This window comes from Bos indicus x Bos taurus, chromosome 10, assembly GCF_003369695.1.
Source record: "Bos indicus x Bos taurus breed Angus x Brahman F1 hybrid chromosome 10, Bos_hybrid_MaternalHap_v2.0, whole genome shotgun sequence".
Classification (NCBI taxonomy): domain Eukaryota; kingdom Metazoa; phylum Chordata; class Mammalia; order Artiodactyla; family Bovidae; genus Bos; species Bos indicus x Bos taurus.
The window spans coordinates 75,781,304-75,796,529 of NC_040085.1; the positions used below are offsets into that span (position 1 = coordinate 75,781,304).

A 15,226-nucleotide genomic window follows, 5' to 3' on the forward strand; every position below is an offset into this window, starting at 1 on the left:
TACCACTGAGCCACCTGGGAAGCCCAGGGGGTCTATATACTGGCTCAGTAATAAATGATTTACAGTATTATGTGCAATTTAAAGAGAACGATATACACAAGCACAAATCTACCACTATAATAAAATGTCATGGTATTTTCAACAGCTGTGCATTTCTGTGCATGATTCCGCTTGACTTAAGAGGTTCCTAGGTCATTTTCTATAACTTGTATTTCCAATTTAGTCTTGGGAATCATGACATAACATTACAGCACCTTGAGACTTTTTCTGCTTTAATGATACTCACTGAATTGTCTGGCTGTTTTAAAAGTTATTTTTAATCTTCCTTTCTTTGTAAGGAGAATCTTCATATTCTCTTATAGTATTCATTAATGTGATATAGTATCATTTAAGGAAACGATGGTCACAAGGTGAAAAGTCAAAATGACCACTAAAAACGGTCCCTTAAACTAGCTAGCATCTATTCAGTATTTGCTAGGGAGAAGGCAATGGCACCCCACTCCAGTACTCTTGCCTGGAAAATCCCATGGGTGGAGGAGCCTGGTAGGCTGCAGTCCATGGGGTCACAAAGAGTAGGACACGACTGAGCGACTTCACTTTTACTTTTCACTTTCATGCATTGGAGAAGGAAATGGCAACCCACTCCAGTGTTCTTGCCTGGAGAATCCCAGGGACGGGGGAGCCTGGTGGGCTGCTGTCTATGGGGTCCCACAGAGTCGGACACGACTGAAGCAACTTAGCAGCAGCAGCAGCAGGCCCCTTGAGTGGAGAAGGAAATGGCAACCCACTCCAGTACTCTTGCCTGGAAAATTCCATGGATGGAGGAGCCTGATGGGCTGCAGTCCATGGGATGGATAGCAAAGAGTCAGACACAACTGAGCGACTTCACTTTCTTTCTATCATTCCTGTTGGAGAAGGAAATGGCAACCCACTCCAGTGTTCTTGCCTGGAGACTCCCATGGACATAGAGGCCTGGTGGGCTGCAGTCTATGGGGTTGCAAAGAGTCGGACACGACTAAGCAACTAACATAGGCCCCTTAAGAACCTTCATGTACTGAATTATCTAGTCCTTCCTGTGTCTCTGGTGGCTGCAGTCCATGGGATCGCTAACAGTCAGACTGAGCGACTTCACTTTCACTTTCCTGTGTCTCTAGGAGGTGGGCTTAATTGTCAGCCCCATTCTGTCAACAAGGAGTCCCAAACACAGAGGTTAAGTGACCTGTCCAAGTGATAAAGCCAGTAGTTGGTTGAGCTGGGAATTTGAGTCTTGGGTGGAGGGCTAGAAGAACAGAGGGTGGGGGACTTCCCTGGTGACTCTGGGGCCATGACTCATGCAGGGAGTCTGGATTCCATCTCTGGTCAGGAACTAGATCCCAAAGGCCACAACTGAGAGTTTGCAGGCTGTGACTAAGACCTGGCGCAGCCAAATAAACAAAGAATGGAAGGTGGCTGAAGGTGATTCACTGAGTGGCAGTGCCCCATGGGGTCTGTCTCTTCCTTCCTTCTTGATCTCTAGTGCTATCTTGAGGTCTGGGAGTTTACCTTTTCCACCCCTTCTATAAGCTACTCCATACCCTCCAAGAAAATCACTCCCACCTTTTAAAATTTTGCTTGTCACCAAGAATCAGTGTCTGTACTTACGTCCGAAAGAGCCTCGAGTCACCCAACAAGTTGACATACCGCTCACACAGAAACCTAAGGCCGACTTCCTGCCTTCCAGCTGCTTACATATATCTCAGAAAAGCTATGGTAATGACTGAATCCTCTGTCCTCCTATGCAGGTTCTAAGTGAAAGACAGCCAGACCTACGTGGGATAGATCAGTGGAGAAAAAGGCTTCACGGAGGGCCTGGCATGGGATCTTTGGAGAGAGTCACTGTCATGGACACCTTTTCATCATCTGCCCATCCCACAATCCCTTCTTCAAACACTGTCCCTCTCAGAACAGTTGATCCTGATGCACATGGTAGGCACTTGTTTGTTGAATGAAGGAAAAACCCCCCATCTGTCCAAAGATATATTTTGACTAAAATAGATTGGAATAAAATCTTTATCAGCTTCACATGAAATTACATGAACTCTACTCTCCCACATTGTTGAGAACCTTGTTTCATTTTAAAAAATTGTTTATTTACACAACAAAAACGATGTCCAATGTTAAAAACAAACCATACTTCTCTAGTTTTGAACTATTGAAATTAGTTGCAGAAGAGCTCATCTGATTCGATACTAGGTCTGTCAACTCCAAATTGGCACTTGCCATCTGCCTCTATAAGGATTAAATTATGAGTTGCTGCAGAAGATCAGCATCCTTTTTAGGCTCCTCTACTGATTTTCAACACCCCTGAAAGGAGTTCAAGGTGGAGATAGCAATGAGGCACCGTGCTTTGGGAAAACTCAGCAGAACAGGTCTTCAGATAGATATTTTCAGGAGCTGATTTTATGAGCCCAATTCTTGTATCTCCTCATACCTAGAAAAACACTTAATCCTTCATGGTAACAGCTGCTCCTCATGACTAGTAGAAAGCTTTTGCCAAAAAAAAAAAAAAAAAAAAAGTGTTTGATTGCATGTACTCCCCCTTCACCAAAATCACATAGTCTGAACTTCCCCCCTACCTCTTTGGAGCAGTTTCTCAGTTATCTTAAATGCTGTCTCCTGGACTATAGTCCTCATTTTGCCACAAATTAAACTTTAACTCCCAACTCTCACCTTGTGCTTTTTTAAGAGGGCAGATCCTTCTCAGATTATTCTGTGCAATCTCCCAATCAGGCATGATGCTTGCAATAATACCCTTCAGCTGTCAATCAGTTCTCTGACCTTTATTCAAGGCCCAAAGAAAGAAGAGGGAAGCGAGATAAAAAGGATAGTTTTACCTATGTTCATATAGTGGATACATTCAAGACATTTAAGACAGAAAGGGCACTTCTGCAAGACTCTCTAATCTGGATTGTTAGTTTACCTCTGAGCCCTGATTTTCTCATCTTTAAGACAGATTCATTCTAGAATCTTTTAGTTCCAATGTTCTATGATTCAGTTCCAATACATCCACACACTAACATGCTAATACATTTTGCTGAAAGTTGGTCAGTCCCTAACAAATCAACAGCCAAAGAATGCTCCACTTCTTATTTCACATCTATACTTGAGGCATAAGCTAATGGAGGGCTGGGCTCCAAAAAGGCCTGAGTGAGATTCTTATTTTGGGCTGGAGCAATGCCTGGATGTAATAATTTAAATAGAGTCTAGGTTTAAATGCCATAGCTTTTTTTTTTCCTGACACTGCACAGTGGAATCACCTGATGAACTGTTTTATTGCTGCCCTGTTTCCACCCTTAAGAGATTCCGCTTAATTGATCTAGGTGCAGCCTGGACGTGAGAATTTTTATCAGCTCTCCAGGTGATTCTAAGCTGAGAAAAAGGCGACTATTTGCATAGAGCAGTGATTCTCAAACTTCAGTGTGAATCAAGTTACCTGGAAGGATTATTAAAACTTATTTCTGGGTGCCCTACTAAATTTCTGACTCCTAGGGTGGAGCCCAAGAATTTGCTTTTCTTTTTTAAGATTATCTTTATTATTTTTTTTAATTAGAGGCTAATTACTTTACAATATTGTATTGCTTTTGCCATACACCAACATGAATCCGCCACGGGTGTACATGTGTTCCCAATCCTGAACCCCCCTCCCACCTCCCTCAGAATTTGCTTTTCTAACAAATTCACAGGTAATGCTGATACTTTTGTCCAGAGACCTCACTTTGAGAACCACTGCCAGTAAAAAGGCAATGGCACCCCACTCCAGTACTCTTGCCTGGAAAATCCCAAGGGCAGAGGAGCCCGGTAGGCTACAGTCCATGGGGTCGCGAAGAGTCAGACACGACTGAGCGACTTCACTTTCACTTTTCACTCATATGCATTGGAGAAGGAAATGGCAACCCACTCCAGTGTTCTTGCCTGGAGAATCCCAGGGACAGGGGAGCCTGGTGGGCTGCGGTCTATGGGGTCGCACAGAGTCGGACACGACTGAAGCGACTTAGCAGCAGCAGCAGCAGCCAGTAAGGAAGTATCACTGGTGGTGGCACCTGAAGTCCTGAGTTTAAATCCTGATTCTATTATTACCACCTACGCAATCTTAGGAAGCAACTTATTCTCTTTTCTTTACTGTCTTTTTAACAACCGGAGAAGGCAATGGCATCCCACTCTAGTACTCTTGCCTGGAAAATCCCATGCATGGAGGAGCCTGGTGGGCTGCAGTCCATGTGGTCGTTAAGAGTCGGACACGACTTTACGACTTCACTTTGACTTTTCACTTTCATGCACTGGAGAAGGAAATGGCAACCCACTTGTATTCTTGCCTGGAGAATCCCAGGGATGGCAGAGCCTGGTGGGCTGCCGTCTATGGGGTCGCACAGAGTCGGACACGACTGAAGCGACTTAGCAGCAGCAGCAGCAGCAGATCTCACAGTTGTGAGGCATCAACAGTGTTACCATTCAGCACCTGGCAGAGAATGCAGTTAACAGGCATTCATTTCCTTTTTCTGTTACACATGGCAAGATGGTATGAATAAGTTAATAGCACTGGTTAAAATTTGGCAGGAAAAGATAATTGAATTGAAGCAAACAATGTCTCATTAGAACTGTATATATAACATAGGATGATAAATGTAGAGAAGTGTTTTAAGTAAACGTCTTAAAAGATACTTTCTTTCAATCTTTAGAACTTTGAACATTTTGAACATAGAATTTAGGTGCGAGGAATATTAGATACAACTGATAAAGTGATAGAAATGTTAGATTTGATCTACAAAGAGCATGAATGTTTTAATGACCTACAATGGACTCCAATACTTCACTTATAATTATCTAGAAAATCAGAAATCAGTATAATTTAAGTAGCATACCTGCCTAAACCTTTTAATATATTGATCTTTGTTTTTTAATTAATTAGACTGCATCTGGTCTTGGCTGTGACTCGCGGGCTCTAGCGTACTTTGGGCTCAGTAGTTGTGGTGCAGGCTTAGTTGCCTTGAGGCAGGAGGGTCCTCAGTCCCCCAACCAGGGATCAAACCTGCGTCCCCTGCATTGGAAGGTGGATTCTTAACCAGGACAACCAGAGAAGTCCCTATTGACTTTTGAATACAATTCCAGAGAAAACCTGAATTATTAAAGTATATCAGAATCCCTACTATCAAAGCAAAACTTCTACCAATGATGTGATAGGTGTTTTTATTTACATATACCAACACACAAAAGATGAAATAGCCTTCCATCCTGCTTGCCACTTGCTTCCCGTTGTATGTCTCAAGGTCCTCTCAGGAGTTAATGTTTAAACCGTGAGAGGAATCCTGGGAGGAAAGCAGGCCCACTGCAGAAGCAGCTGTACATTCCTCCCAACACAGGAAGGGTACCTGAGGCTGCGCCTCCACAGTGGGGCTGGTTGAGGTGAGAAGTGGAATACTGTGAAGGTTTCTCCATGGAATCTATGACTGCGGTTGTCTAAGTTGAGTCTCAGAGGTATTAAACTGTCAGGTCTGAAGGCAGAAGTCCTCAGGATCGTTTACAGCAAGTTTCTTCTTCTACCAATAGGTGACCCAGAGGCAAAGTCTTAACTGAGATTTTGTTTTAAAAGCCTTCTCTTTCCACTCTGGCCTGATGCCATCAACAGCTTTCTTTTTCTGAATTCCTTTAAAAAAAAAAAAGTGCACATCTTTGTTGCTGCATCATATTCTGAATAGTGCCATTTCTTTTATTATTGTTCTCAACTATTACTTAACCTTATGATATACTTTTAACCTCTCATCTATTTATGAATTCTCTTAACTAGACTGTGAACTCAAGGGTACTTAACTTGACCTCTTCCTCCACAGAACTTTCTCAATTGCCTCAATTCTCAGTAACCATCCCTTTTGTTGTTTGCAATATAAATTTGACCCTAACTTGCATTGCCCTGTCTATGGAGGTAATTGTATACTATTTTATGTGTAAAAGTGTTCTCTTCCCAAATGGAACAACAAAAAAAAAACACAAAAAACAAAAACCCTTCAGGATGGAGGCTATGTATTTTGCTTCTTTGTAAAAGTCGTAACAAACCTGATGTCCAACAGACATTTGTAAAATTCTTATCAGATTATCCATGCTAAAAATTGGCACAACTGCCTTCTTGAATCCTGAGGGAAAGTTTTCATACTCTTGCTGCCAAGATTATGTAAAGCCTATAGCCTGCCAAGTATACGTAGAGGATGGAAATGATTTTCTTTAAGCCAGAAAACTAGCCTTGGTTCAGCTCTCATGAGTGCTTTAAAATCAACCTTCAATACCATAAGAACAGGAGGGTTCCCACCTCATTAGTGCCCTTGATATTCCCTAATATCCATTCATCCATAAGTTTTCCTCACAAAACATAAACCAAACTTCCAGAGCCCCTAAAACAAACAAAACTTTCTTCCTCTTCCTTGCAAAATAGTTCATTCATTAAAAGCCATAACCAGTGCTTAGAAAATTTCAAAAAAAGAAAAATCAGCAATCCAAACCATTTCAACTTAATTGAAGGAGAGCTGATTTCATGGCCGTCCCGCTGGGGAGCAGTCCCTCTCTCTGAGTTTGCCTGTTAACAGAAACAGGAAAGACTGGTAGATGGCCTGAGTTTTTTCACTGGGTTGGTTTGGCCTCATAGCTCTGACTACAGCCATTCCAGTTGATCCTTTAACAGGACTATAAGGTACCAAAAGAGTCACTAGAGTAGTCCAGAGACTAGTAAGATTTACGTTTACCTCTCCCAAGTTTTTTAAAGACTTGTTTGCACAAAGCTGGATTATGGCATTTTACCTCAGCCGTCACCACAGGTATTATGAAGAAGAAATAGTGTTCTAAGATTTTTAATTAGTTGCTTTAGTTTTCGTTTTTTTAAAAGACTCAGATTGCTATCCTCTTTACTCTATTACTCTTGCTACATACTGAATTCTTCCATTGAAGACTATCACTTAATCCTTACAGCAGAAACCTAGAAACTGGAGTTGCTTTCCACTTCTTTAATTCTCCATAAGGCATCACTATTATCACATCATACATGAATATGTATGTATATATATGTGTGTGTCTGTATATATAATATTTGTTTTAAAACGTAGAAATGTTCTTCTCATTCATCTTTGTTTGATACAAAGTAGGTGCCCAAGTAGGTATTAATAGTTAGAAATTAAATAAAAGGCCACAAAAACTTCCCAAGGAAGATCATTAAAGAGAAAAATCCTTTTTTCCTCTTATTACAGCTGGCCTTTGATGCATGCCAGGTAAGAAAAAAAGGAATACTGCAGGGTGATGGGAAGACTAGACCTTTCCCATTTTTTGGGTTGTAGCTGAACTTCTATTGGCGGTTCTAGTAAAATATATAACTCTTCGTTTGTTCTAGGCAAGTCCTTCTTTTGGGTTTCCTTCAGACACTGCCTTTACTCTCCCATGAGAAAATGAGGATTCAGAGATTTCGAATAGCAAGATTCTGGTTGGATAGCAGTCTCTTGAAATCATGAGCTGGCTATGTAGAGGGAAAGTTATGGGAGACTGGCAGGAGAGGGTGAGAGAAAAAGAGAAATGTATCTTCTTCTTTGGGAGCACAGGAAGAAAGCAAGTTTTTCAAAGTCGTTGCCGGTATCTCATGAAGGCCCAGGCTGCTACCATGGTGAGGGCAAACACTGGCACCAGCACCATAGCTATGGGAATACCACTTGGCTCCCCTTCACCTTGAGGTCCTATGGGCCCATTCTGCACCTGTAACTGGAAGGGAAAGAAAAATGTTAACTCTAGTGACAATGTGTGTTTACCACAACTGCAGTGTCCAAGCTGACACATTACCTGGGTCAGCAGTCTCTGTATCACTCAGAGCTGTAAGCCCTTAGCACTACCAAACAGAAGGTGTCCTCTCTCTATCCTGAGTTGATACATCAATGCCACTGATTCTTTGGAAACAAAGTAAGTCTGATGGAAGGGCATTTAACCTTGCTGTGCTACTGACCTAAGGGACCCAAGGGTAAGTCAGATAACCTCTTTCTATTTCTGCACTGTCTCCACTAAACTATATGTATACCATACCAGGAAAATGAAGATATGAAATGAAGCCTACTGATCCTATAGGAAGCCTGGAAATTACTGGGCAAGGGCAGGGGTGTCCATCTTTCTAGAAATGTTTATCGAGAAAGATTTATCAGTAGTCAGCATGTAATAACAGCAGATCTGAGCAATGGGACAGGCGCAATGCCATTACTTAGAAATATTTTTCAATTCCTGAAAGATACCTACTCCTTCTCAAGTTGGGGTCCTGTCCTTCATCCCCAATTCTATAATACTAGGCAAAGATAAAGGTGAAACACATGGAATGGAGGTAAAAGATTCAAAGGTAAATAAATTTAAAAATTTCAGATCCTAACAGTTATAATTTTCCATTGCCGAAACATTCCCTTTTGAGGCTGGTAATTTTTCTTCATTTCAGTCAATTTTGAAAAAGATAGCCTTTCTTAACATCAACTTTTTTAAAAAACCATTTTAAAAAATTGAAGTATAGTTAATTTATAATGCTGTGTTGGTTTCAGCCAAGTGATTCAGTATATACATAAATATATTCTTTTTCAGATTCTTTTCCATCATAGGTTACTACAAGATACTGAATAGAGCTCCCTGGGTTATACAGAAGGTTCTTATTATTTATTTTATATATAACAGTGTATATATGTTAATCTGAAACTCCTAATTTATCTCTTCCCCTGCCTCCACCATCCCTTTTGGTAACCCTAAATTTTTTCCTATGTTTGTGAGTCTATTTCTGTTTCACAAATAAGTTCATTTGCATCATTTTTTTTTTAAACTTCACATATGAGTGATATGATACAGTATTTGTTTTTCTCTGATTTATTTCACTTAATATGATCATCTCTACATCTATTCATGTTGCTGCAAATGGCAATATTTTATTCTTTATGGCTGAGTAATATGCCACTACCACATACAAACACACCCCGTATCTTCTTTATCTAGTCATCTGTCACTGTTGCTTCTACGTCTTAGCTATCGTAAACAGCACTGCTATGAATGTTGGGGGCATGTATCTTTTCGAATTAGATTGACATTAACTGGTAATAGATAACTTGGTAACTGTGAAGCCGTCTTGTTTTAGTTAGATTTAATCTCATTAGTCCATGAAACTCTGACCCCTCAATCTGAAAGACAAGACTGAAAAAACTACCTTTTCTATCTTCTATCCCCTCTATAGCTTTCATTCATTTCCTGATGAGATGTCCTGAGAGAACATACTCAATAGAAAGACACGGCTTTTATAGGCCAGTTCCTTGACAAGAACAATCTGTTTTGTTTGGAGTTATTTATGGATGTTTCCTTAAAAAATGAACTCACATGCCTTCAAAATTAACTCTAATCATATTAGACTGTATGCCTATATTTGCTTGCCTTTATCTGTTGCAGATCAATACTTTCTCCCATGCTTTAGAAACACAGAAGGGCCAAGGCAGAAGCAGCTGAATACTAGTATGTCTCCTACTGACCTGGTTTTCTAATCCATCACGCCCAGATTCTGCTTGCAACCCTGGCTGTTTTCTCAGGTATCTTTCATGCCTTGGGCCCTTTCCACTTCTTTCACTATCTCCTGTTGAATTCTTCAGTCTCTGAAGCCTCACTCAGGAGTTGGGTGAGGCAAAGACAGCATCAATTTAAGAAGGAGCAACTTTAAAGACACAGTGAACCTGTGTTATAAGTGCATTCCAAAGTCCTTCATGCTACAGGATTATGTCCATTCAGGCTTTTCTTCTTATCATGCAAATGATAAAATACTAGGAACTTAGGAGAGGATATAGGGATAGGTAGCTGTCTTGATCAAATTCTGAATCTCATTTCTTTTCTCCTGGAGCTCCCCTTTGAGCACTAGGGCTTTGGTCAAGAGGATCCCCAAGTTGATAAGAAAAGCATTTATGATGATGGTAGGGAAAAGCTCATAGTATATATCAAAAAACCTACCACCTCTGTCACTTAAGAGTGTCATAAATAAAAATGTTCAAGGGAAGACATATGTTTCCTCTCCTACTAAGAAATAAAATTGGCCCGGTTATATTTTCCCCGATTTATTTTAATTTGCTTGTCAAGCTTTATCTTTAGGGCACATTACTTTGAAGCTACCGGGTTGCAAATGTAGTTATGAATTTCCTTTAGTGATTAGAAGTCTCAGAAGACCCTTGCCTATGTACAGATAATCCCTTCAAAAGAATGAGAGGGAAAGGAAAAAAGCCAAACACACTACTGAAGATTACACCACATAATTAATTCATAACAATGTCACAAAAACCTGGTGATGGCAAATGACACCTACCCTGTGCTGCACTCTCAGGGACACAGCATAGCCCGCGTTACGGAAGAGGTCCACAGCGTCCTGGTGCAGCAGGTTCTTTAGGTCTTGGCCGTTGACCTGCCAAAAACAGCAAGGAAAAGTAGTGAAAGATACAGAATGTGAACTCTCATAAGTCAAAAGATTTACTTACATGCGACCACAGATTTAAAAACAGAGACAATTCCGAGGGCTAGGAGAAGGGGTAAAGTTACTTAGAACTCAGAATAACTTTTTCATCTTCAAAGCTACCAGTCTTCCAGGTTACCACTCTATACCCTTTATATTTTTAATCCCTGGCATGGCCGGGCCAGCTTCAGCTCTAGAAACGTAACTCTAGGAAGCTCTCCCACAATTTAGTCTCATGTGGTATAAATCGACTAGCCTCTTCTATTGTTTTTGTTCTATTCTGAACAATTTCCACTGATTCCTTGGATATTCCTATCCTCCTCAAATTTACTAAAAACCATGTTTCTGTGATGATACAAACTTCTAAAAATGTTTTGGTGAAGCTGAGTCCTACCACCTAAAGGTAAGAGATGCGAAGGACTCTGCTATCAACACTTCTCAGTGTCAGGAGTGACACTGGCCACGAGCGATATCTAGTCTATGCTGTACTCAAGGGATACTGCGTAGCCCACTTTATGTAAAATCTCCATAGCTTTTATACCTGGCAATGGCAGCAAGAACATCTATTTGGTAGGTTCTGTTCTACATGCTTTCATACATTATCTCATTGAGTAATCACAATCCTATGAGGTAGACGTTATTTTTATCGATAAAAAAAAAACCACAAAACTGAAGCTTAGCAAGGTTAGGTAATTTACCCAAAGTCATAGTAACTGTAGAAGCCAGGGCTAAGGGGTTTTATATCCTGGAAGAACACTAAGGTGCTCTTGCCTCTTACTGCTCGTTCTGCACTATTACCCCTCTGCCCTGACCCACCAACTCTTCTTTCCTCTGCTGAAGCTCAAGTCATTTACTTATTCAACCTTCTCATCCTCCTTGTCACGGTTTCTATTCTCCATGAGGTTCATAACTATCCCTCCAGTCTTTTCCCCGTCAATATTCTTACTGAATAACTCCATCATCACTCTGGCCTTATTAACATCTACCTTTCCAAACTGAAGGATTCCAGCTCTATTCCATTCTAGTCACCAACTGGCATAAGCCTTCCACTTCAACATTAGGGATGCTTCAGCTCCAATATCTCAAACTTAAAAAAAAAAAAAAAAGATAAAAAAATCTACTTTCTCCATATTTCCTATACCTCTGAAAATCTCCTCTGCATTCTCATCAATGCCTTTTACACATCTAGGAGTTCCTACTATTTCAAAAAGGCATTTGGAAAACTACTGGAATCCCTTATCACCATGATCTTCTACCATCCTTCCAGTCCTGGGCAACACACTGCATTTCTTTTCCTTGTCATCAGTGAGCTCAATATTCCGAGAGAAAGATACACAGTCACATTTTCCACCACAGACCCATGCGAGCTGGCTTCTGCTGTACCTTTACAACCCTTCTCATCGGGTGAACTCCCTAATACACATGTAGCGGGTAGCTGTTCCCAAGACCTTTCCTACCATCAAACTCCAATTCCATCTCTTTTCTCAGCAGATCCCTGTCTTATCTTTCTTGAGAATACTGAGAACTTACGACAAACATTCTCTCCATTTTCCTTCCTTTCCCCTTAAGGTTTCTTAATATCCTCTTAGTGCTGCTTTCTCCTTTCTTTTTTTTTAAAGAATTTATTTATTTTTGGCTGTGCTGGGTCTTCACTGCTGCGTGGGCTACTCTCTAGTTGCAGTGTGAGGGCTTCTCACGGCAGTGGCTTCTCTTGTCGTGGAGCACAGGCTCTAGGGTGTGAGGCCTTCAGGGGTTGTGGTGCATGGGCTTCCCCAGTGGCTCAGCAGTAAAGAATCCGCCTGCAGTACAGGAGACGCACAAGATGCAGATTCAATCCCTGGGTCAGGAAGATCCCCCAGAGGAGGAAATGGCAACCCACTCCAGTATTTTTGCCTGAAAAAGCTCATGCACAGAAGAGGCTGGCTGGCTACAATGCCTGGGGTTGCAGAGAGTTGGACACAACTGGAGCTACTGAGCAGCAGAGCACGGAATCAGTAGTTTTGGCTCCTGGGCTCCAGAGCACAGGGTCAATAGTTGTGACGCATGGGGTTAGTTGTTCCAACACATGTGGGATCTTCCTGGACCAGGGATCGAACCCATGTCTCCAGCACTGGCAGGTGGATTAAATACCACTGAGACACAAAGGAGGCCCTGTTCTCGGTTTGTTTTTCTAGGTCCTTCTTCCTACATTCCTCTCTTGTTCTTTCCTCCTGTGGTTTGATGACCATCTTTAGTGTTGTGCTTGGATTGCTTTTTCTTTATTTCTCTTGTGTGTGAGAGAGCGTGTGTGTGTCTGTATCTATTGTAGTTTTAGAGTTTGCTGTTCCCATGAAGTTTTGATACAATTCTGTATCAAAACTATATATATAAAAGGTTGTTTTAAGTTTCTGGTATCTTCCCTGCTTTGAGAAGTTCCTTTAGCATTTGTTGCTGGGAAGGCAAGTGTAATCTTGGTCCTCATGTGAGCTTCCTTTTGCCAACAGGGAAGAAAGACACTGGGTGACATCAGACAAAAGAAGGGCACAGGCCAATATTACCTTTCAACCCTCTTAGTTTTCTAAAGGTATTCTAAGAGGTCAGTTATTCTAATCACTTAAAAAAAAGCCTTTTAGAAATGCAAAGGGAATTTCATTTTTAAAGAATCATTTCTCATCCTTTGCCTAAGTATGTGGGAGGTAAAATAGCTCCATAAAACTGATTTTTTCTCTCTTGAAAAGTATGCATCTCTCTAAAGCTGAATTTACTTTCTAATATTTACCTCCTCTAAGTGTTTTTACAGATTCCAGCTCATACAGACTAACTTCCAAGTGCTGTAGATTTTACTCCCAAATATATGTGGAATCCACTCTATTGCCATCCTATTAGGTTGGTGCAAAAGTAATTGTGGTTCTACACTGTGGAAATTTGCCATTTGATATTGGGATACATTCTTAAAGAAATGTGGCTATGCTCTACACCATTTAAAGTGCATTTCCTGCTTTATGTTCTTTTAATAGTGACTTATTACTTACTGTTTGTTTTATATTTATTTTAGACTATAGAAATGATTGATGTTAGACAAACAGCAAATTCAAAAAAATTTTTTATTTGAGTTCAAAATGGGTCATAAAGCACTGGATACAACTTGCAACATCAGCAACACATTTGGCCCAGGAACTGCTGATGAACGTACAGTGCAGTGGTGGTTCAAGAAGTTTTGCAAAGGAGACGAGAGCCTTGAAGATGAGAAGTGCAGTGTCTGGCCGTTGGAAGTTGACAACAACCAGCTGAAAGCAATCATAGAAGCTGATCCTCTTACAACGACACAAGAAGTTGTCCTAGAACTCAACGTCAACCATTCAAGGTCATTCAGCATTTGAAGCATGTTGGAAAGATGAAAAGGCTTGATAAGTGGGAGCCTCATGAGCTGACCAAAAAACAAAAAAAACTGTCATTTTTGAAGTGTTGTCTTCTCTTATTGTACACAACAAAACCAACCATTTCTCAGACTGTGACATGTGACGAAAAGTGGATTTTATATGACAACTGGCAATGACCAGCTCAGTGGCTGAACTGAGAAGAAGCTCCAAAGTACTTCCCAAAGCCAAACTTGCATGAAAAAAAGGTCATGGTCACTGTTTGGTGGTCTGAGGCCGGTCTGATCCTGGTGAAACCATTACATCTGAGAAGTATGTTCAGCAAATTGATGAGATGCACTGAAAACTGCAATGCCTGCCTCTGGCATCGGTCAACAGAATAGGCCCAATTCTTCTCCATGACAATGTCCAACGGCTCATCACATAACCAATGCTGTAAAAGTTGAACGAACTGGACTATGAAGTTTTGCCTCATGGACCATATTCATCTAACCTCTCGCCAACTGACTACCCTTCAAGTATCTCAACAATTTGTTGCAGGCAAAACGCTTCCACAACCAGAGAGGCAGAAAATGCTTTCCAAGAGTTCATCGAATCCCAAAGTATAGATCTTTACCCTACAGGAGTAAAAAAACTTATTTCTCATTGGCAAAAATGTGTTGATTGTAATAGTTCCTTTTTGATTAATAAAGGTGTGTTTGATCCTAGTTATAATGATTTAAAATTCATGGTTTGAAACTGCAGTTACTTTTGTACCAACCTAATAATATAAATCAAAGGTTCGCAAAGTATGGTCTCAGGACCAGCAGCATTAACTTGGGAATTTGTTAAAAGTGCAATTTATTAGGCCCTATTCTAGTAATCTGGTGATTCTGAAGTTTGAGTTAGCTTTAACCTAAATTGCTTGAAGCTTTCTTCACATCCAGTCTACTTACCCTACTTAATCCACAGTCTATGCATCCAGACTCCATCAATGATTTTCCATTTACTAGAGTAGTGATTTTCCAAAGACAGGTTTGTTGACCCATTACAAAAGATAGTGAAGTCAATCCAGTGGGTCAAGATTAGAATTTAACTTTAAATACGAGAAATAATTTTAAATAAGTGAAATTAGAAAACACAACATATCAAAATGCACCACATACAGAAGAGACAGGTATTATTTTGTTTAACTTTGCTTATGTGTGTGTGCATGCATTTCCCATTACAGGTCATAATCTGAAATGTTTGAAAAACACTTGCCTATAGCTGTGCTTCTCAAAATGTATCCACAGGCTGTTTCCTGAGACTCTGCATTTGTAATAAACTCCCAGGTGATGGGCAGATGGTCCTTGGACCTCAATTTTACTACCAAGAGCTATTC

The 15,226-nt window shown here is 40.6% G+C and overlaps 1 protein-coding gene across 1 annotated transcript in view; it reads right to left on the minus strand.

The window, feature by feature from the left end:
* Positions 1-5,206: 5,206 nt before the first annotated feature.
* Positions 5,207-15,226, minus strand: part of SYNJ2BP (synaptojanin 2 binding protein) — a 41,242-nt gene continuing 31,222 nt past the window's right edge. Inside the window, exons 3-4 of the mRNA XM_027552292.1 lie at positions 10,364-10,459; positions 5,207-7,767 (exon numbers count right to left, since the gene is read on the minus strand). Coding sequence (XP_027408093.1) covers positions 7,627-7,767; positions 10,364-10,459 — 237 coding nt within the window. The 3' untranslated portion in view covers positions 5,207-7,626. The remainder of the gene's footprint in view (positions 7,768-10,363; positions 10,460-15,226) is intronic.